The sequence below is a fragment of the Camelus dromedarius genome, chromosome 2 (assembly GCF_036321535.1).
Source record: "Camelus dromedarius isolate mCamDro1 chromosome 2, mCamDro1.pat, whole genome shotgun sequence".
NCBI lineage: Eukaryota > Metazoa > Chordata > Mammalia > Artiodactyla > Camelidae > Camelus > Camelus dromedarius.
Genome location: NC_087437.1, coordinates 32,102,944 through 32,124,925, shown reverse-complemented (window position 1 = coordinate 32,124,925; position 21,982 = coordinate 32,102,944). Strand labels below are relative to the sequence as shown.

Below are 21,982 nucleotides of genomic sequence, written 5' to 3'. Positions count from 1 at the left end.
GAATAACCCAAGTGCAGGGTGATTAGATCAGTGGTCTCAGCTTAAATATCCCTGCTGAGAAGACTTCCCTGACCCCCAGCCTAAATCAGGGCTCCAGACTGTCTCTCATAGCCCCTGTATTTTCTCTACATGACATTTTTTAAACTTGTAATTATGTATTTATGTGGTAATTGTTTTTACTGAATATCTCCTTTACTAGACAATGAATTATTCCACGAAGACGGGAACCTGTGAGACTTGTTAGCAACTATAACTCCAGCACCTAGAATAGTCCTTTGCAAATGGGAAGAACTCAATAAATATTTGTTAATGTGAATGAACAGATGAATGGAAATGGAGAAAAGTGGACCTGTCTGTGGGATACTTGGGCAGTGGACTTGGCAATTGCTCAGATGAAGCTGATGATAAGGGAAAAAACAGTAGTCAAGAATGATTTCCAGACTTCTGGCTTAAGTAGCCATGCAGATAATGATGTCATTTATGGGGAAAAGAGACACTGGAGGCTAGCAAGGTGGGAAAAGCAGGTTTTTGGCAAGGGGTGGAGTATGAGTCCAGCAGGTTGAGCTGTGTATCAGACTCCATTTTAATACTGGAAGCTACATTTCAAGACCCTTACCAAAATGGCAACAAACCAAAACAGCAAACCAATAACAAACAAAAGAAATAAGCATGGTAAAAGTATGGATGGGCAAATAGTTTGTACTTTTATTGTTCAGTTTTCCACAGGTTGGCCTTTCTAATTATTTTACCTTAGCAGACAAAACAGTTCACTAAATTGTCGGTATGTAATGTGTCTGTTAACATAGAGATTTTATTCCACAAAGAGCCGCCTTTTCCTTAATATGAATTATTGCATCTTTGTATTGATAAAAGCATTAAAAATCAAGAAAAAAAGATTAGAATATTGAGAACATGGTAGAAATAATTTTACTTTAATAATTTTTTAATCTTATTACATTTTTGTGATCAAAATGGAAAGTTGAAGAAAATGGAAGAGCTCTTTCCTTCCTGCTTTCTTATTTTTATTACTAAATATTTCCATACCACATTTCTCCAATTTGAAGGCTTTGATTAAAGTCATCATTAAGGATTTCTTACATACTTATATTGTCCTTTAAATTGAATAGCTCATGATGATTTGAAGGAAATATAGCACTCCTGATGAGAACATAACACATCAAAATTTGACTTTTAAAGAGCAGCGTTTAGGCATTTTGTAGCCTTCACTCTTCAATAGCAGAGCACAGATTTAAATACAAAGCAAAAGAACCTGAAGCCTCTGAAATTTTATTGTAAAGTTTAAATTCCAGACTTAGAAGATTTGCTTGAGTTCTGACAAGAGTAATAATCTCAGAGTTTAGACTGAATACAAAAAACATTAGTTTGATTCTGACTTAATTAACTTTCCTCTTTGTTTCTCTTTCTTCCCTTCTCTTCTCTTTTCTTTCTGTAGGTGGTTCAGAAGTGTATTCCTTTCCTAATCGAGCATTTGAAGGATTCAACCCATAATGACATCATCCTAAGCATCCTCATAGAGATAGCAGGCTATGAGCCAGTGGCTTTGAGCAGTTTTCTTCCAACACTGAGAGAAATTGGTGAGAGATTCCCCTACCTCATTGGACAAATGGCAAGAATCTATGGAGCTGTTGGACATGTGGATGAAGTAAGTTTGGCTTTTTTTCCTCTCCATTTCCCTAAATTCCATTGGCACCTAATCTGTTGGAGCTCTATGACCTACAAGTTTGTCCCCAGACTTCTGAGTGTTTCCGTTTCTTTGTCAAATGTTTTGCATCGACAGCAGCCTCTGGATCAAGGGCATGTTGTAGCAGGGCTATGTGGAAAGTTTAGGAAGTGAGGATTTCATTGCTGGAGTGTCACCTGAGGAAAGGGAAGGAGATAACAACAACCAGTAAGAGTTTTATCTCATTTCTGGTCGCAGTTTGCTTAACCTAGGAGATCATTAGTAAACACAGAGTTAGGTCTCAGAGACTGCCTATTAACCCATAGCTATCCTGTCAATGAGTGCCTGCACTCAGTATGTTTTGAGCCCTCTGTTTGATGTTACTTGGGAGAGTGCAATAAACGCTCATGGATGTTTAAAAGTCCTAGTCTAAATATTTGCATAATAAAGTCTTTCAGCAGGGATAACAGGATGCCATCAGACCTTGTTGGGATTAGGCAACTGAACAAGAATTTCCAGAAATTAAAGTTCTGAAGGGTGTGTGCATGCACATGTGCACACAGATGCACATCTGTCTGATGATTTTATATTGGGATTTAGGGTTTGTATCTTTTAAAAATAAAAGCAGATAATATAATCAATAGAGGGAAGCTTTTACTTTCACCCTCTTACTTATACTGTAGTTTCCTATATGATAAATATAAAATTGTACAACTCTTAAGAGGGATTTCATAGTTCATCAAATTTAACCCCTTGAGTCTACACAAGAGAAAATTAAAAACTGGAGAAGTTAAATGATTCGCCCAGACTCAGTCTAGGTTAGTTGATGACCTAGCTAGAATTAGATCTTCGGTATCCTTGGCACTCTTTTCAAATTTTATCTTAAGATGGATCTTTGGTTCTGTGTTGTTTGAGTTCTGCTGAGACTTGTGGAGAGCCTGGTGACTCCCAGACTTCCTCCTGCTAGACGGCCTTTCCCCTCTAGCTTCCCAGAAGAAAGTGGGAGAGCTGAGCTCCCAAGCAGCCCATACTTGTGAATGTGACTGTGGGTCTTGTAAAAGGATTACTCAGGACTGACATGCTACTTAGTATGATCCCTTTCTGTTCACTGCTGTTGGGAACGTCTCACGCCAGCCACGATCTGCCTTCTGGTAACATTTTCCGTGCCTGTCACCTTTGCTGCCAGGAGAACCTGCTGGTATGCCCAAGTGCTTTTAGGCCAACTGCAACTGACAGCTGTTTAACTGAATCTGCTGACCTTGCAGATTTTTGCCTGGACCAAAAACTTCAACCTCTGATATTCAAGGCCTTGGAATCCTTAGGTGGTAGTTCTTTTTGTCACACATGCATTTATGGTTTGTTAATGTGTGGTTATGCACACTGAAAGTGACTAAACCTCCCACAGAAAATGTAATTTGTTAAAAAAAAAAAGCAAAAACAAAACAAACAGAAACACTAGCCACATGCAACTATGTCACTGTAGGTTTGTCTGAACAAAGGCTAACCTGAGAGAGAATGGACTGTTAGGTGACATTTATGTTATTCCAGGTAGGTGCAGGGAGAAGGAGAGCGCATCCAAAGAGCCTTAGGAATCACTTATTTCAAAATTCAAATTATCAGAATATTTTCTCTTCTCCTCTCCTCTCCTCACCTCTCCCCCTCTCCATCTCTCTCTCTCTCTCATTTTCATGTGCCCATGGAGGCATCTATGTTTGGGAGAGAAAATAATTTTTTTCTGGTGGTTTTGATTCACCTCCTCATCAGAGAACAATTTTAGATCGAATGCTTTCCAAATGTATCTGGGTATCAGGATTATATCAGGATGTTTTTTAATAACATGAGTTCTTGGACCTCAGAGACTATCTACTAAATCAAAATCTCTAAGAAAGGGACCCAGGAATCTGGACGTATGGGACCCCTCTGCCAGGGTAATTCTGATGCAGCTTTTTGTGGACCAGGATTGGAGATCCCTTGACAGAACGTATTTAAAGCATTTTCTCTCTCAGACTAAGATTCAGGCCTTGTCCATCAGCCATCCTGCCCTCCTCCATCAAGTCATGCTAATTAATTAAAACTGGTACAGCAATTTAAATTAGATAAAGTTGAGAGGAACACAAAAATTCAAAACAACAGTGGCTTAAACAAAGATACACATCTATTTCCCATGCACATAAAGAAGTCTAGAAGGCAGTCAGTCTAGAACTGCATGTTTCAGAAACTGAGGCCCCTTCAGCTTTGTTTATCTCCCATTCCTGAACACACCAGAGAGCACGTGGCTTCCATCTTATGGTCCAGGGTGGCTACTCATCTCCACCTGTCAAGTCAACACTTCAGCCAGTAGTAAAGGGGAAAGGGGAGAAGGACTCTTCCAGACAGTTGAACACAACCTACTGTTTATAACCTGTTGGATAAATAAAACAAAGCTGCATATGACTATACCTAGCTGCAAGGGAAGCTAAAACATGTAGTCTTGATTTAGGTGGCCACATGCCCAGCTAATCAAGAGAGAAGGACAGAAAAAATGACGGAAGACAAAGAATATCTCTGTTGCAGGTTGTCAAATAATTCGTTTCTCTGGGTCTAATTTCTTTCCTTAAAAATAACGTCTTTGCCCTGGATTACCTCCCTTCTCGCTCTGATATTCTTGGATTCTACTATTTTATTTCATTTAGGATCAGCCTGACAAAATTACCTGTGTTAGTCAGGACGCTTTACTCAGAAATAATGCCCCTGCTTATTTGTTTCTAATGCCTAAAATATCACCATTTGCAAGTCCTTGTTTTAGCTTTAAAGAACGCTAAGCTCAGATGTCTCGTGAATAAGTATCATAATCCAAGCAGCTATTAATTGCTTAATTTAAGTGAACCTGTTCAACTTTCTAAAAATCTTGTGGAGCCACATTCCTAAAGACCAAAACCAACAGGCAAGATATATATGTATGGCTAGTTCTACCCAGCCTCTTTCCAAAAGTAAACAGGAAGTTTCTAAAGTATAGTGCCAGGTGGGCATGAGGGCAGAAGTCAAATATGAGCCCCTGGCTACCTATAGAGGAGGAAATTGCAGTAAAAAGTGAGCTGTGGGAACTTTGCCTTGAAAAGGTCCTGCTGTTTTCTGTGTGGAGAGCTTGGTCTGTGGTGAGGTAAAGGGACATGGGGACATCTGAGACAGGGACTTGCTTAGGGTGTTGATGACAGCTTGGGCCCTAGGATCCTCTCTCTCATCCTACCCTGGTCTCACCAACAAATGACTTAATTAAATTATTTTCTCTTTGACACCAAAGTAAAATTTTCAGATGTATTCAGGAGTTCCAAGTATCAGATAATTTTTGTTGCTAGGATTTAAAAGATTTTAGAAATGCAGAAAAGCCAGCGCAACTTTAAGTATCTTGCTCCAACTTTTGAAATGCAGTCTGTGACTGATTGGAACCTGTGGTTCAATCCGTCCCTTGTTGTCTGGCTTCCAGCAAATTGCATTGTTTGATCCTTAAGATGAAGAAGGGAGTCTCCAGGGAGTCTCCAGCCCTTGGGCTCAGGATAGCCTCAGGAGTAGAGTCAGCCTGGGATCAGTGGCACACGTTATTAATTGACTTATGCCTCACCTTCTGTGCTTGCGTGTAGCCGGGGATGGGAACTGCAGGGCTGGCTATGGAGAACCAGCCTGGTGGCGGTGGCAGGGCGGCGGGGGGGTGGGGGGAGCTGTCTTTCAGATCAGTGCCCATCTGGGTGGGCACACTGTTTTCAACAACTTGATAGCAGTCACAGTTTTCCCATCTGCTGATGTAAACCCAGCAGAGGAACGTTCTATCTATAAAACAAAAGAATAAAACCCTACGGACAAATGTTCTCTTTCTCCCAAATTTCCTCAGGGATCTTTTCTTGCTCAAATTTGAAGTGAAACCATGCTAAATAACCATATAGTGCTTGTGTCACTATCGGAGGCTGTGCAGTGACTCCTAGGCAATTTTCAGGCATGTGTTGGCATCCAAAGCACATCTATTGGACGGAGAGTGAAACTCAGGGGACCAAATGGCAGAGAAGTCCATCCACTCCTGGGGTAACTGATGAGTGGTTGCCTCAGAGGTGGACCTTCCTTGGCCCTGTCCAGTAGGGACACAGCCGGCTCTTCATCATATCAGGATTCACCCAAGTTCTGTGGTGAGTTCAGATGAAGCAGATGCATGAATAAGAAATATTATTTTATTAGCTACGTCCTTGGCATGGCAAAATTACACAGGTCCTTTTGTCTTTCTCAAATGAGAAGACTGCAGTGAAGACCTCTCAAACAACAGCAGAAATGACTGAAATTACTTCTTAGTAGCTCCTGAGGGTCCATCCCCTGACACACATCCAGAGAGTTCTTATAAAGCCCTTAGCACATGCCTGCCACAGAGGACATGCTTGATACATTTAACTAATAATAATAACAACAACAGCAACAGCAACAGCAATACAGTAAAACCCTGTCCAGCTGGAGAGGGCTAATGAAAGAAGAATGTGCTTCTTCCCACTCTAATGCATCTCTTGTAGGATTACCAGTTTTCTTTCTGAAGATACAAGTGTGAATCCTACTATCCTACTTCCTTGCACAAAGTCCTCTGTTGGCTCCTCCACTGCCTGTAGGACATCATCTAAACTCCTTGGTTTGGCCTCACCGTCCTTCTCCAGCTTTAGTTCTTATCTGTCCAGGCTATTCCATCCCACCTATGTTCTACCTGTGAACATTTTACATCCTTCCCTGAGCATACCTTGCTCTGACATAAGTTGTGATCTCCACGGCCTATTCTTCTGCCTGGATAGTTTCCATCCCTTTCTCTTACTTATCTTTCCTTACTCAGATCAAGTGTCACCTCCTGGGTAAGCTCTTCCCAGTTCGCTTAGTCAGTTAGTCACCCCTCTATATTCCCACCACACTTTCCCTGTACCTCAAATATCACACCAACTATGCCACGTCGTAATTTGCCTGTCCGTGTCTGTTTCTTCTCAGTGAGTCTCTAAGCTCCGAGATGAAGTAATCATACCTTATCCATCTGAGTTCACCTGTGGCCAAAAGAATGAATGAGTACTTGAGAGTACTGTTAATTAAAAATTTGAAAGTTTTCATATTAGATTTTAGGGAAATTTGTACTGATGTCAGCATTAAGGCTATAAAAGTACAAAATGAAAAAGACCCCTATATATATATATATATATATATATATATATATATATATATATATATATATATATATACACACACACACACACACACACACAAACACACACACACACACACTTACTTTATTTGAATAGGCTATTGTTTTCTTTTTTTCCTGAAAATATAAAAATGTCCATTTTTACAATTTTATTATGTGTCCTTGTATTATCATAGATTCATTCTTAATATATAAAGTGAATTTCAATTTATTGTATTTTTTTATTGCTAAAACTCTCAGAAAACTTGCTTTATGAGGCATTCTATATTTAAAACCAAGTCTTCAAATAAAGGGATTATATTCCCAAGTTCAGGAAAAAAAAATGAACTGGAAGGTTGGATTCTCACTAGCCGCTTTCATTCAGACAAGTCTTTGTCTAATTCTACTCAGTGACATAACTATAACTTAAGAGAAAAGAGAAGAAAATATTAAGATGGAAAAGGATGTTGATTCTTCAGAGCCTATACAATTTATCTCTAATATCTAACAGGGGAAGCTGAGGATGAGTTAGTTTGACAGGGGACCTGGTGTTATTCATCAGAAAGTGTATGATGAGGCAATGTCCATCTATGATTCCTAAAGATCCCGGCTCCTCAGTAGGTGACATCAGTGAAAGATGACATTGAGTGGATCGTGAAAAGAGGTTTTCCTGTGTAAGGCCTCAGCAGGCAGCAAGCTAGCTGAAGCACAGCTCAAAGAGGAGCTTTCACCACTGTGGACTGCGCAGTGATCGTCACTGAGGATGTGTCTTGTCCGTCACATGGGTAATCTTGCTGCCCCGGGGACATCTATACAGAATAACATGGTGACTAATAGGGTGGTCTCACAAGTCAGACCACCTTGGTTTGAATCCTGACTTAGCCGCTTATCAACAGTGTGGCCTTGAGCAAGACACATCACCCCTCTTGACTCAGTTTCCTCATCTGTAAAGTAGGAATAGCAGTGTTATTCACCTCATAGTTTCGTTGTGAGGATTTAATGAGTTGACATGGAAAACATTGTCTGGCAAAGGGTAAACATTCAATGAATATCAGCAATTTATTACTTCCTCAGTGGTGCCCAAGGCCATCTCATTGCATTTATTTGGATACAGACTGAAACCTAAGCCTAATAGACTGAAATTAAGAAAGAAAGCAACTGGTAAATGGTATGCCTCTTCCTGGCTTCTCCAGGGAAAGAGATTGGATGGGTATGTGGGGGGCACATCAAAAAAAGGACAAAAAGAAAAGGAATGAGGTAACTGCAAGTACCATTAAAGGTAAAAAAAAAAAAAAAGCAGAAATAGCTATAGCTTCTTTCTTTGTTAGGGAATAACTGAGATATATAGATTTTTTTCTCAGCATGGAATGTATATCTGCTTTATATTTATATTGCAGACCACTGTTCCTGAGGGGAATAAGAGTAACAAAAACAATAGTAAAGCCACGTTTTGTAAAAATTTTATGATTTAAAATAGGCCTTGTTTTCTTGGGGCACTGAAAGTGCATTGCTTTCCATAAAGGGTAGGTGGTCCCCAACTCCCTACCTATAAAAACAGCCCAAATAACTTTGCAGCAATTTTTTTTTAAACTCTCATTAACTAAATCTGAAGTGGTTTAAATTAAATCCAGACCAGATAGACTTTTCTTGTTCATGAAGAACTGAAGTAGAATGCTTCAATTCCAGAGGCTTTATGTTTTTCACCATTATCTTCACTCATTAGACTCTCTGAGCCTGCAAATGGTCTCGGCCCACTGGGTTGAATATTGTGGTTATTACAACCCTCTTTCCTAACATGGGCCTACATGGAAAAGAGTCTCCTTTAGGAATGACTTTGATTTTTTTGGAGAAGACAAGCTGAATTCATGTGTTCTGTCCAACCACTTACATCTCAAATGAACGAACTGAAACAATTTTAGTTTAATAGTATCATCCTTACCAGGAACTCGTCTCATTAGAAGGCGCACACTGGTACCGAGCACACACTCCATAGCTGTGTTTCTCCCACCCCACCAGACCCACAAGGCAGCAGACCTGTGTGGCGGAAACAGAGATGCTCTAAACCGCTCTTTACACATGATCTCATAGCACGTGGGAGGATGCTACGGCCAGTTGTCTTCCTTCGCTGGAGACCAACAGTCTGCACCTGTGAAGAATCAAATGGCGTGCCCTCTGAGCCCGGCCGCTGCCAGGGTGGGTGTGAAATCCTGTGCCCTCTGCCTTGTTTTTCTAACTGGCTGGAATATGCTGGCCAAGCAACAGGGCGTCTTTATTACATCCTCTCTGGGCTCAGAGTCATGGACACTCTTCAAGTAGAGAAGTGACACACATCTTGCCCAGGTCGCCTTTCTGTGACATCCGGCAGGCCTTCCACAAAAACACTTTCAGGAGGAAAAGGAAAAGAATTGACAAAGGCAACTGAGAACCACATTACTGTCCTCACCCTGACGGTGGGAAAACATCCTGCAAAGTCGGAGCTGGCTGGAAGCCATGCACCTTTAACTTGCAAATCAAGACTAAAGGCCCTGGGGGCCATTTTACAAGAGGAAGAACCTGTAACTTAAAAGCCACAGTTTCCCCAAGGAAGGAGTATTTAGTTAAAACTTTGGTAGGCTCAATGTCTCTGGGGATCCATTTTCTTAAGCCTTGGTTGGTGCCTCCCGGCAGCTACTTAATACTTCGGAATTGTCATTGATTGAGAAAGACTTTTTTCTGAAATGCAAATAGCTTTATTGTTTTTTATATTGTACAAAGGTTACATGCTAATTATAAATGGTATTAATAATAAAGCTCTGGGGAAATGTAAAGAAAACAAAAACAGAAAAAGTTAAGTATCGACAAAATACAGTTTCAAATAACGGTGCTGATTTTCCATAGCCTCTTTCCTTCAATGACGCAGGGTTGAGTTGCTGATTCTTTCTGGGTGCAAACCCCAGTGCTGGTGATGGGGACCCAGAGAGGAGAAGGACATGGTCCCTGCCCTAGAGGGGCTCACAGTGAATGGGGGCAAGGGAAATGTACAAACTGTTCATTAAAGTTTTATTTGATGCCTCTCACTACTGAATGCTGAACTGGATCAAGAGAGAACAACTGACCTGGCATGGCCAAATTTGGAAGGGTGTTCTAAGTTTGGCTTGTCGGACGACAGGATTATGTCAGGGAAGGGGGAGGAAGGTATTCACAGGAGGACACAGCAAGTACAATGGTAAGCAACTGGGGGAAAGCCTTGACCCTTCTGGAAACCGTGAAGAGTTTCAAGTGCCTGGAGCGTGGAATGGACAATAGAAGGAGGGGAGAGGGTTGAGGCTGGACCAGAGACTGGTTTCGGGTGATGGAAACTCCTTATTGATTAGCAGACAGTTCCTGTTTTCTACCTCCTTTCTCCAAACTTATTTATCACTGGTGCCCAGGTCACCTTGGAACAGTATTTTGTTTCCCTTTACTGTGTAGGCAAGTCAATGAATATTGTGTACCTCAGAGTTCCCGAGAAACTAAACAGCCTGGTAAAAGGACAAACAGTCCCCACAAATAGTTGCAAATGTAGACTAGTAAATAATGGTTACAAAAGTTACATGTTGCAACAATTTTCAACAATGTCTTGTAATTACGAACTGTAATTTAGGCCAACTGACCAAATCAACAAAGGACTTTCAGTGGCTCTGTGAGTGAGGAGCTTGGCAAGGCCGACAATGCGGCGGCAGCCTCTAGAAGAGGCCTTTGACCAGTCTCCCCTCAGGACTGAACCCTAAGAATAGTTGGCCCGGTCTCCACAGATCTCATCTCCTGTCTTCAGAGGGGATTTCTGACTTTTTTGCACCAGTATCTGTGAGGAAGTAGGCCTGTGGTTGCCCCATGAAAAGCAGGAAGTTTCCATTTAGTGACTGCCCCTTCTGGGCTTGAGCTTGAGATGTAAATGAATCCTGGATTTGGCAGGAAGGACAACTCACTGGGCTTTCGCAGCAGGTGGGTTGAGAGGATGAAGTAGTTGCTAATTCCAGCTCAAGCCCTGCTGCTCTTCTAAGGCTGTGGTGGCAGACCTTGCTCTGCCCACAGCCCTCAGTCTTAAATCACTTCAGCATAAGCCAGCTCCTTCCAAATGCCAGCATCTGCCTTTCTGTGCCTGTGGCTTTCCCAGACTTCACCAGCCAACTGGCTATCATGTGGGCAGGATAGAAATGTGAGAAATTAACAGTCCCTCAACCAGTGATGGGGGTATTTATACCTCAACTCTGTCACCCCTCAAATGAGGTAACCTTTCCCCAGAACCCCCGGGCATCCTTTCTGAGCTCCTTCTTTTCTCTGTCTCACTCTTCTACTCCCCTGCTTGTCGCCTGCAGTTTCCAAATAGTTAATTTACACGTAAATCATCCCAGAGTCTGACTGTTTCTGGGGAGCCTAATCCAGGAAAAAGTCATCTATTTACCTTCCTAGGTCATTGCCTTCTTCCCTGCTCTGAGCTCCTGAGAGTGCACACCTGTAATGTGGGGTCTGCACCTGATTGTCTTCTGGTTGCATTTCCCTTGCATTCATTTAGTGTTTGAATCCACACACTCCCATTGCTCTAAGCACTCTGGAGGAAGGTACCACACCTTACACTTCCTTGTCCTCCTTTACTACCTACCCCAGTAATGGGCTCATAGCAGGTGGGCCACATATACTTGCTGACTGTTAGGTTGAGACTGGAACCTGAGTATCCACTAGTTCAGTGTCTGGTACTTTTAAATGGCAGCTGATGGAATGGTAGGTTGTGAGAAAGGCCAGAAACACTGTAGACATTGGGTTCCAGTCATGGGTGGTGGCTACTGGTTTTCAAATCTTTCGGGTCTCCTTCTGTATAGTGGCCAAAGAGTGGTCCTCAGCATTGGGGATCACTGGACACTTGAATCAGAATCTACAAGTTAACAAGATCTTCAGGTGATGTGTATGTATAGGAAAGTATAAGAGGCAGTGGTCTCAAGGATCCATGCCCCACAGGGTAGAATCCCTCAGGGGATCTGGCCATGCCCACATATGTACATTCATGCATGATGCATATATGTTTATAGACACACAGTCATACCCTACAGGTGTCTTTGTAAGACCCATTTGTTTTCAATGTAAGTTAATCAATAGCCTTTAAAAATGATCATCTTTGGCAATGTTAGGGTAAATAGAAACCCAGGGATCATCAAGTATTTATTATATAGTTTCTGAACATCTATCACACACCTAATATGTGCAAGGCACTGCAGAGTTAGATAAAATTCAACCCTTATGCTGTTGGAAGGGGCTTTGGTTTTTCTTCACTTAGAAATGATCCTTCCCTGGGCAGAAATTGTGGTGCATTGATACTTCCTGTGTAACATTCCTAGAATTCCTCACTCCATCCCACTCCTGTGAAAAGGGGGAATGACGGAGAGGAAGGGGGAGGGAGAGGGCTCCTAATTAACGGTTTCATATATAATAATATGGGGGATATATACAAGATTTTCCTATTAAGTTTTGATTTTGATTTTTTTCTATGTTACTTGATTCATCATATTTCAACCAGGATCTGGAAGAATCCCCAAAACTCCCAGTAGGCTTTGACAGAGGTGGTATCACCATGAGATAATTTTTTACAATTGTGCTTTCAAAAAATATGAAGAGAACACTTGAAAGTAAATGAGTTTTGTTGCACAGCCAGAACTGTACTATTTGGGCTGATATTTACATTTCAGCTCTCTTCTTTATTTATCAAAAAATGTAAGCCTGAATTTATTTTGTAGTGAATAGGATTTGGGAACTTGGTACTGGTTCACAGGGACTGAGCTAAAAAGCCCTACGGAAAGATGTCTGTGACAGTTGGCTGATCAGCAGTGGACTGTCAAACTGAAATGTTCATGTTGCAGTTCTTAGCATCAACCAGAATATGTCTTGTTATCTACATGTAGATAACACATAAGAAATGACACTGAGAAGGATATCTTGACATCAGCTTATTCCTTGTTAAGTAATAAATAAATCTAGAGTAGATAAAGAAATAGTTGCTATTTAAGATTAATCAGTTTAAGATGTCTGGAAAATAAATGTTTTCAGGACTGAAGATTTCCCAGCTTCAGTGCTGTGTAGATCCCATAGAGTTTCAAATATCTGGCAGTGCACCCAGAAAAATAGAAGACAAACTTTCCTAACTATCTCACTTCCCTGAAATCTTTGTTTACTTATTATGGTTGATTTTAGAAATCCCTGGCTTTCTAAATCCCTAAGCTCCTCTAGCTGTCTACATTTTCTCCAGCTCTTCCTTCTACTGCTGCCTTCTTTAGAGAGCAAACTTCCTTCAGCTGTAGGTAGCATCCTCTGTGATGATGGTCCCTATCTCAATCAAATGTCTCTTTTCTCCTTCAAAACGCTTCCCAGAGCCCACCTTTTCTATGATAGCTCTTCATTTCTAAAGCATTATTTAGTGATCAACTCTTTCTACTTTATGACTGGTAGGTACAAATTAAATTGGTACAGAAGGAATGTGATGGGAGGAAACAATGGAAGTTACAAAGATTTCCTGGAGGAAATATTCTACTTTCCTCCACCTTAAAAAATGAGAATTACCTTGAAGGCAAAATGCACTGATTTTAGTATCTCATACAGTAGATAAAATGAAAACAATAGATACAATGAGGTGACTCTTCTGTTACTCTGCTGAGAAATGGGAAGATTAACCCATATTATAGTCTAAATGTGTACCCCCACCCCCAAAATTCATATGTTGATACCTAACCCCACAAGGTGATGGTATTAGGATGTAGAGCTTTTGGGATGTGATTACGTTTTGAGGGTGAAGCCCTCATGAATGGGATTAGTGCCCTTATAAAAGAGTTTCCAGAGAGTTTTCTTGTCTCCTTCCTCCATGGAACCAAACACCAAATCTGCCAGCACCAGGAGCTTGGACTTTGCAATCTCCAAAACTGTGAGAAATGAATCTTGGTCATTTACAAGCCACCCAGCATGTGATATTTTGTTACAGCAGCCCAAATAGACTAAAACAAAATGTGAGTCCATTCAAGATCTCAACACAACCTTATCTAAAAATCCTAAAAGGCTGTTTTGCTATATTTCCACTGTTTACATGAAGGAGAGCTCACAAATGAGTGGAAAGCAATTTGGGAAGTAATCTTTTTCTTCAAACTAGTACATTTCAAACCTCATTTGAACACATCCTGGCCAGACATGCCTTCAAAACCCCATCCTACTAGCTGCAATTCGTTTGCATATTTTGATTTACTTATTTATTTATGCCCTGCTTACTTCCAGCAAGCAGTTAAGGCAGTTCACAATGAAAAAACATAGTTGCTATGAGACCAGAAATAATTAACCCGAGGCAAAATCCAGGAAGTAAAAAAGGGGACATTGGAGGGATAGGGGGCAAGTACCAAAAATCTTTTTTTTTTTTTTAAAAGGAAATCGCCAGTATCAGGCAATGTTTACACTTTTGCAAACTGCATTTTTCCATTTCATTCTCTCCTATAAGTAATGAAGTAATACTTATCCAAGTATTTCTATCTAACTTGTATTTTGGGAGTTACATCTTAACTACCATGAATAAAACATCCTGGCTATTTCGTTTGAAAATAAGTAGGTGCAAAGAAAGATAGACATCTTGTATTTAATTGTAGAATGAGTAAATTATGTAATGTAATGAGTAAATTATGGAAAGTTCAATTGTAGCTGATGTATAGTTCAACTGAGTTAAATCTTACCATATTGTTCCTTTTCTAATGACCACAAAGCACATTTTTTTTCCTGGCAAAAGGTTCAAACACAATTTCTCTTTCTTTCCTCCTTTCATTTTTCTTTCTTCCTATTTCTTTTCTTTCTTTTTGGACCCATAATAAGCAACTTTCTTCAGAATGGTTTCCATGATTGGCCAGAAGACCTGTGGTTACTTTTTTCTGTCATTCTGTGATTATACCACATTTGCTAAACAGATATTATGTAAAGATGGGCTGCTTCTTTGAGTTCTCTAGAAATGTTTCAATGCTAAAATCCCAACTGGTCTTTCAAAAAGTTTGCTTAATTGAAGCAAAAAGAAATAGTGGAACCATTGTTGGGGATAATCAATGAGAGGTCATTTACATGAGGGGACCGTGGTGTGATGGGAGAAGAAATTCTGGCTCTGTATAATTTATTCTGAGTTGCCTGAGTCCACACAAAAGATTTACCTTTAAAAGGCTAAGTTCCCAAGCCCCCAGTTTTTAAAGAGTAAATCCGAACTATAGAACCTCTAAATCCTTTATCAACTCACAAAATAACACTATGTTCGAAGCTCAAATTAGATACACTTCTACAAGCTTTAAGGTCTGTAAGTATTTGGGAGTCAATGCAAAGAAAAGATGCTGGAAAATAAACTCTCAGCACAAATGAAGAGAGATTTGGATTTTCAGACATAAATGTGGCCATTCTGAATGCTATCTTGGAAAAAAATACTCAAATTGGAAACACTTATTTGACAGCAGACCACGTTCAGTTTTCTGCCCTGTAAAGAAAACTCAGTCATTCTAAAACCATAATTTATTTGGTTACATTATTGTCTCCAATAGCAAGACATAAAAGAAAGGTACCTTTCACATTCTTTGATTTCTGTTTTAAATCCTAAATCAGCTTCGTTCAGACATCTCTATGAGGAAGACACTGTGAGTTCCACACTGAAATAAAAGCCATAATTGCTCTATAAGTACTAGTGTATACCTTGTGGAGTTTCTTTTTTACAAAGGTAGGGCTTACTTTATCATTCTGTGCCAAATGCACAGAGTTGAACTGAGTCCAACTGATCCTTAATTTTTGCCATTTTACGAAATTTGAGATTCATTCAAAACAAAGGATACATCTGTTTTCATCAGCTGTTTCTTGAATTTTATTACTGAGACTTATTTTTAAAAATTGTTTTACCTCGACAGTATTGTTTTACTCGGCATGATTTATTACTCTCCCACGAGCCCACGGAAACTGTGTGTTCCTGTAATCATGCAAACTGAGTCAAAAATAGTAAGGAAAGAATGGGAACTCATTCCCTTTGCATTGGATTAAATATCATTTAGAGTATGTAAATATGTTTAAATTCTAAAAGAACTTTTATTTATCAATGAGAATAAAAATATGTTCAATTACTCCAAGCTGATATACAGAAAAATTGAGGCATGATCAGAGGATAAAAGAAAGGATTGTGGAATATGACTTTTTGCAATGCTATTTTAAAAATCAGCTCAAAATTGGAGGATAATCTGCCTAAGAGAGATATTAACAATATTTTTGTTTATTTATTCTCTCCTTTGTTCTGCAAAAAAGGATTTTAGGCAGCTTGCCCGCTCAATGTTCTATTTTAAAAATTATTGGATCTAGGCTTCTGAATATGATAAACTAAGAACGTTTGATGCCTACTTACTCTGCAAGTATTTTGCATATATCTTTGTGCTGATATGTTCAGGCTAGAAGAGAATATCCTTGTCTGGGTAGCATAATTTTTAAAGAATGAAATTTGTTAACTGTCTAATTATTCTTGGAGTTTATAGGTAACTGGATGACTTTATTTTACTGGATTATTCCTTCCTTGCCTACTTCAATAACAGTGACCTTTTGTAGGATTGAAAATGTTGTAACAGTAGAATATTTTTCTTCAGATACAGGAAAAATTTGAAAAAGACTGGGAAATAATTACAAAGAGAAAAAGATCTAGCTATCTAGAGATCATGAGAATTCAAGTCACTAAGAAAACCTTAAGCTATATAGTGTTTTGACTTAATTGTAACATTTTTAAAAAAGAGAAATAGGCTTTCTTGGTAAAATGTTGAGCAAATTTCGTTTCTAGATAAACTTTTAGCAGGTTACCTAAACACTGGCCCGTATTTGCTTAGACTGAGCTGGTATAGGGGTTTTGGACATTTTAGAACTTCCAAACCATTATCAATTCACAAAATAAGTTAACTAGGAAAAATTAAGGGGATATACTGCTTCTGAGACAGCTTGTTTTAATTTTGATGATAATTCAGATATGTCTGCATTTGCATTTGGGATTTTTGACACTCAAGCAATAACAGCTAACGTTTATTTAGCATTTCCCTGTGCCAGGCTTTGTTCTGAATGCTTTGGTTTTAGCTCACTGAATCCTCACAACCACTCTATGAGACAGTCACATTCAGCTGTTTTATAAACTGAGCCATGGAGAGTTAAGTAACTTGCCTGAGGTGCATGACTGGCTAGTAGCAATGCCAGGATTCAAATGTAGGTAGGAGCTTCTGAGCCCAGAGTGGGACACTATACCACCACCCACACCTGCTCAGTCAAGCAAGGCCCAGCTGTGAGGACTTTCCACCTGCTGCCACCTTTCTGTTCTCCAAGGGTGGAACTTACTGTGGGAATATTGATGCAAAGAAAATTTCTCAAATTGACAGTTTGAACAGCCAGTACTCTTTTTATTTGCCCTGCTGATGTCTTACTCACCAATTCTACTTTTCATGCAGTAAAGGAAGCCTCTGGAAAGCCAGACGCTTAACCATTCCTTTTTTCAAGGAGAGATTTTAGGCAGTGGGACTATTTAGGCTGCTACTAGAAGGTGTCTCAGAAGGAGCTATAAATCTCCAGGATGGGTGTGGTTCAGGGAGCCCTGAGCATAGGTGGGACGGAGAAACTTCACACATTGCTCAGACAGACCAACTGAGCCCAACAGAAAAGCAGTGCTAGCAGGTCTCTAATGACCTGGACTCAGTCATGGTTTTGGAATTTCTAATAAGAGTGACTATAAACTTATCAGTCAATACAATCTTTAAAATTTTTATTTTAAAGGTCAATATCTCAAACTCTGAACAGACAACGGAAAAGGAGGTACCAAAAGTCTTCCAGTATTATAGGGCAAAGAATTATACACCACCAGTAAGCAGAACTTTACCTGTTCCAAAGTGATTCCCACTGATTAAAAATGGCTTTTAAAACCTGATACTGGTTTCTCTACAAGGGAGGTTTTCAGAGAGAGGAAGGGATAAGCACAGGGGCAGAGCACACTGGTGCCTTCAGTGGTATTGCTAATGGTCTATTTCATTACTTAAATATATTTATATACATTCTTCTGTTGGCAGCATATATTCCATAATGTCAGAAAAATACATTAAATGTTTACTATGTGCCCAAAAGTATGCCTGACATTGAAAACAATAATATTTATAATAAAATACTAGGGCTCTACTAAATGGCTTAATTTTTTTAATTCATTGATATTTCCAGTATAATTAGATCTTATTAAAAATAATACTTAGAATAACAATTGATTGCTACTATTTTTAAAATCATTTGCTCTATGCCAGGTCCTTTATAGGTATTATTTCAATATTCCACATTACAATGTTATGAAGTATTTGTTTCTGCTAAGATGTGTTTGGTAATAGCATATCAATCTAAAGCTGGCTTCAATAATAAGAATCTTTATTATCTCATTTAAGAATTCTGGAAGGCATGATGAGTCCAAGGTCCCTTCAAAAGTTCCACAATGTCATCAAGAACCCTTGGTGACAAGGCTCTTTCCATCCTCCCTCCACCTTCGCAGTGTATTGACTTGGCCCGTACGCATGCCCCTCAAGCTCGCAAGATGGCTGTCACAGATCCAGGCAGCACATGCTGTAAACACAGCAACGTCTGGTTAAAGAAACTGCGTGTGTCCTTCCATGCATCTCTTATTTGGGAGGAAAATCGTTTCAATCAATGTCTTACCCCAGAAAATTTTACCTCAGGTCCAGATGCCCAAGATAAAATCACATACCCATCCCCTAGTTACAATGGAGGCTGAGGAATAGAGTAGCAGGCATTTTTGTTTTATTGCAGGATAGAGGTTTTACCAATAATAAAGAAGGTGATAGGATGAGATATGACTATTGACAGGCAATCAAAAGTATCTGCTAGCTCCACTTTATAGGTGATGAAACTGAGGCTCTAAGTTATACAGCTAATAAAAACACCAAGCCAGAAATCATCTCAAGTTTTTCTTAACATATGTCCAGCCACACCAAAAAATTCTATCAGTACAGCTATTCTCCAAAAGGAGGCAGAAAGATAAAAAATCCTATTTTTCTGAAAGGCATAAGGTTTCCCTATATCATGGTTCCAGAACCCTGCCCAGGAGTGGTGGGGTGTCGGTGGTGATTTTCAGTAATAAACATTACTTTGTGTCAGACAACACATTAAGCACTATAGGTACAAAGATAAACATGACATGTCCAGCCTTTAAGAGGCTCACTGGGGAAAAGAGACAAGCTGACAGAGAAATTGCAGGCAAGGATATCAGGGCTCTCGTGAAGATACAGCCAGAGGTCTGAGGGGCACAGAGACAGGTGCAAACAACTTTGGCTGGAAGAGTCAGGGAGGGCTTCACAGAAGAAGTGACATTTGAATTGATTTAAAGACGTGTTTAACGAGGGTCCAAGGAAGAGAAGGGGAGGAAGGACTTCCAGTAGCCAAAGGTCTGCCCTAATGGAAGACATCTGTTTCTAATGGAAACCGAGCTGTTAATGGAAGTAAAGGAAGAGAAAAATATTTTACGGGTGGTCTTTTTAAAATGGTAACAAAAAGAAAGCAGATTTCAACACCTCCAATATGAACACCACTTCATAAATGTCTTACCAGGCATATTTGGATCTATTAAAAAAGGGTTTGTGAATAAGTTTCTCCTTTGGCTTTTTCATAATTAGAATCCTCATTCAGGGAGGGCTTGATAACTCAGTGTCCCAAACTACATGGATTCCTTTTTTTAAAAAGAATGGCATTATTCTGACATATTTTCTTTTTCCTTTGGATTTGTGTGTGTGTGTGTGTGTGTGTGTGTGTGTGTGTGTGTAGAATCAAAAAAGGGAAAAAAAAGGATTTCAGAATATGTCATGTTACCATGTTTTTCATACTCTACCATAAACAGTTGAGTTGCAAGCAAAAAGCAAATGGCTGTCACCAGCCTTCAATCTGCACACCCAAGTTGGGTCATATATACCAACCAATCTATAATGGGGAGAAGAATTAATATGTGGGTGAAAAACAGTTAGAGCTCACATGGATTTGGATGTATAGTAATTTACTAAGGAAAGAACATTTCAATTAGTTGAAAGGCAATGAGAGAATCTGCCTGTGGTGGAAAGTAGAGGCACAGACACACTGGAAGATGTGCTGGAGACTTAAATTCTAACCAAACTCCATCTGGCCTAGTTAAGTAGAGCTCACATTCCTCTGAGCATGATTGTAATGGCTGAATGGAAAGTCAGGTCTCAGCAATTTGGAGTACCTTTCAACTCTGACCAGAAGGTAAAAGCAGACATTTTCCTTTAATAGGAGATGCACAAAGATCCAAGATTGAGTAATCGATCTACCTACCTACATGTCTATCTGTCTATCTATCTACTTACCTATCTATCTTTCTATTGACCTCACTGATTTTATATATGCAAAATTCACCTTGTCTCTAAAATGTGTTTGTAACCCCAAATCAATACTTGAGATGCTTATGACATACACAGGGCAGCGAAAAATTTGAGTTGCCCACCACAGGGGCTCCCAGCTGAGGTCGAACAAGGCAGTGCTCTGCCTTCTTGTTTCAGCCCCCATTCTGTAAACAGGTGTCTTTTCTTCTCTCGGTCTATTTAGTGCCACATTTTTATCATTGTTGTGCTATTGTTGGCAATTTCATTGTTTAAAATGTCCACAATTGTAGTGCTGAACTGCTCTCTAGTGTTCCTAAGTTCCTAAGAAGGCTATGATGCATCTGATGGAGAGAATCTGTGGGTTTCGTAAGCTGCGTTCAAACATGAGTTATAGTGCCCTTGGCTGTGAGTTCAATTTTAATGAATTAACAATATATATCAATTAAGACATCTTTAAATAGAAACACACATACAACAAGGTTGTGTATTGATCAGTTGATGAAAAGCTATGACCAGAGGTTTTTAGGAACCTACCCTTGTTTTTTCCCTAGAAGCAATGCTTCAGTATTCACTACTTCAGTGTTCTAAGTGACTTTATAGAACATAATTACTATGAATAATAATAATCAACTGTGTGTACACATACACACATACAACACACACACACAAAGAGAAAGAGGGACAAGGATACATCGTATACACTAGCAGTGTGAGGCTATTGAGCAGAGTCCTCAGAGCTGCAACAATTTCTCACAGACTCCAGAGTACGGTACCCAACTGTCCCAATTTGCCCTTGATTGAGGGGTTTCCCAAGATGAAGAACATTCAGTTCTAAAACTGGGAAAATCCCAGGATCCATTAGCAAGAATGGATCCCCTATGCTAGGGTTTCTTGAAGCCAAGGAATTGGGATTGGGAAGGGGCCCATACAAACCCTCAACTCTTGCTCTGGAGCTAATAATCCCATCATCAGTAGGAAGGAGACTCATGCAATAAATACACCTCCAAGCAGTTAAACACTGCTGGCCCTACTCAGGCTTCTGAGGACTAAGCAAAGGCTGGGGTCTGCCTGGCAAGGCTTCACTGAGAGGGTATTAACGATAAGCTCATTTGATTTACATCCCTAATGGCCCTTGCAAGTGTCTCTTTTGTGTGCGGAGATTTCTAAGAGTTGAATTATGAAGAAATACAATGATATGGCCCAATAAGGAAGCAAGAATGACAGATGCCCAGGAAATAAAATATTTTCATTCAGGCAACAAAATATATTATTTTCTTTAACTCTTTTGTAAATTGATGAAGGCTAGAGAGAAAAGTGTGGATTTTAGGACCAAACCCGTATTTCCTAGTTCAGCAATTTCTCATATTTTTGGAGATTTGGGACTCTATATAGACTAGTGATTCTCAGCCTGGGCTTTACATTAGAATTATCTGAGAGGTTTAAAAAATTCCTATGCCTGGACCCTACCCATTACAATGAAATTGAATAGAAACAGTGGGGGAGGGATGCTGTTGGCATTAGAACTGTTCTAAAAGCTTCTAAGTGATTCTAATGTACAGCCAGGGTTGAGAGCCACTCAGAAGGAGGATAGTGTTGAGAAAAGGTCTCAGGAAGGTTCAGCAGAGAACGCTTTAATCAGCTGGTGACGCCTGCTGCGGGTGGAAGAGAGAAGAAGGCTGCCGCATACAGGGCTGCACTAAGTGATCGTTTTCAGCCTAGCCAAAGTGG

General features: G+C 39.8%; 1 protein-coding gene across 8 annotated transcripts in view; it reads left to right on the top strand.

Annotated features, from left to right (window-relative positions):
- Positions 1 to 21,982, top strand: part of VEPH1 (ventricular zone expressed PH domain containing 1) — a 241,986-nt gene that overhangs the window by 69,718 nt on the left and 150,286 nt on the right. For all 8 annotated transcript variants that reach the window (XM_064492326.1, XM_064492329.1, XM_064492319.1 and 5 more), the window contains one exon: positions 1,454 to 1,663. In XM_064492326.1, coding sequence (XP_064348396.1) covers positions 1,454 to 1,663 — 210 coding nt within the window. The remainder of the gene's footprint in view (positions 1 to 1,453; positions 1,664 to 21,982) is intronic.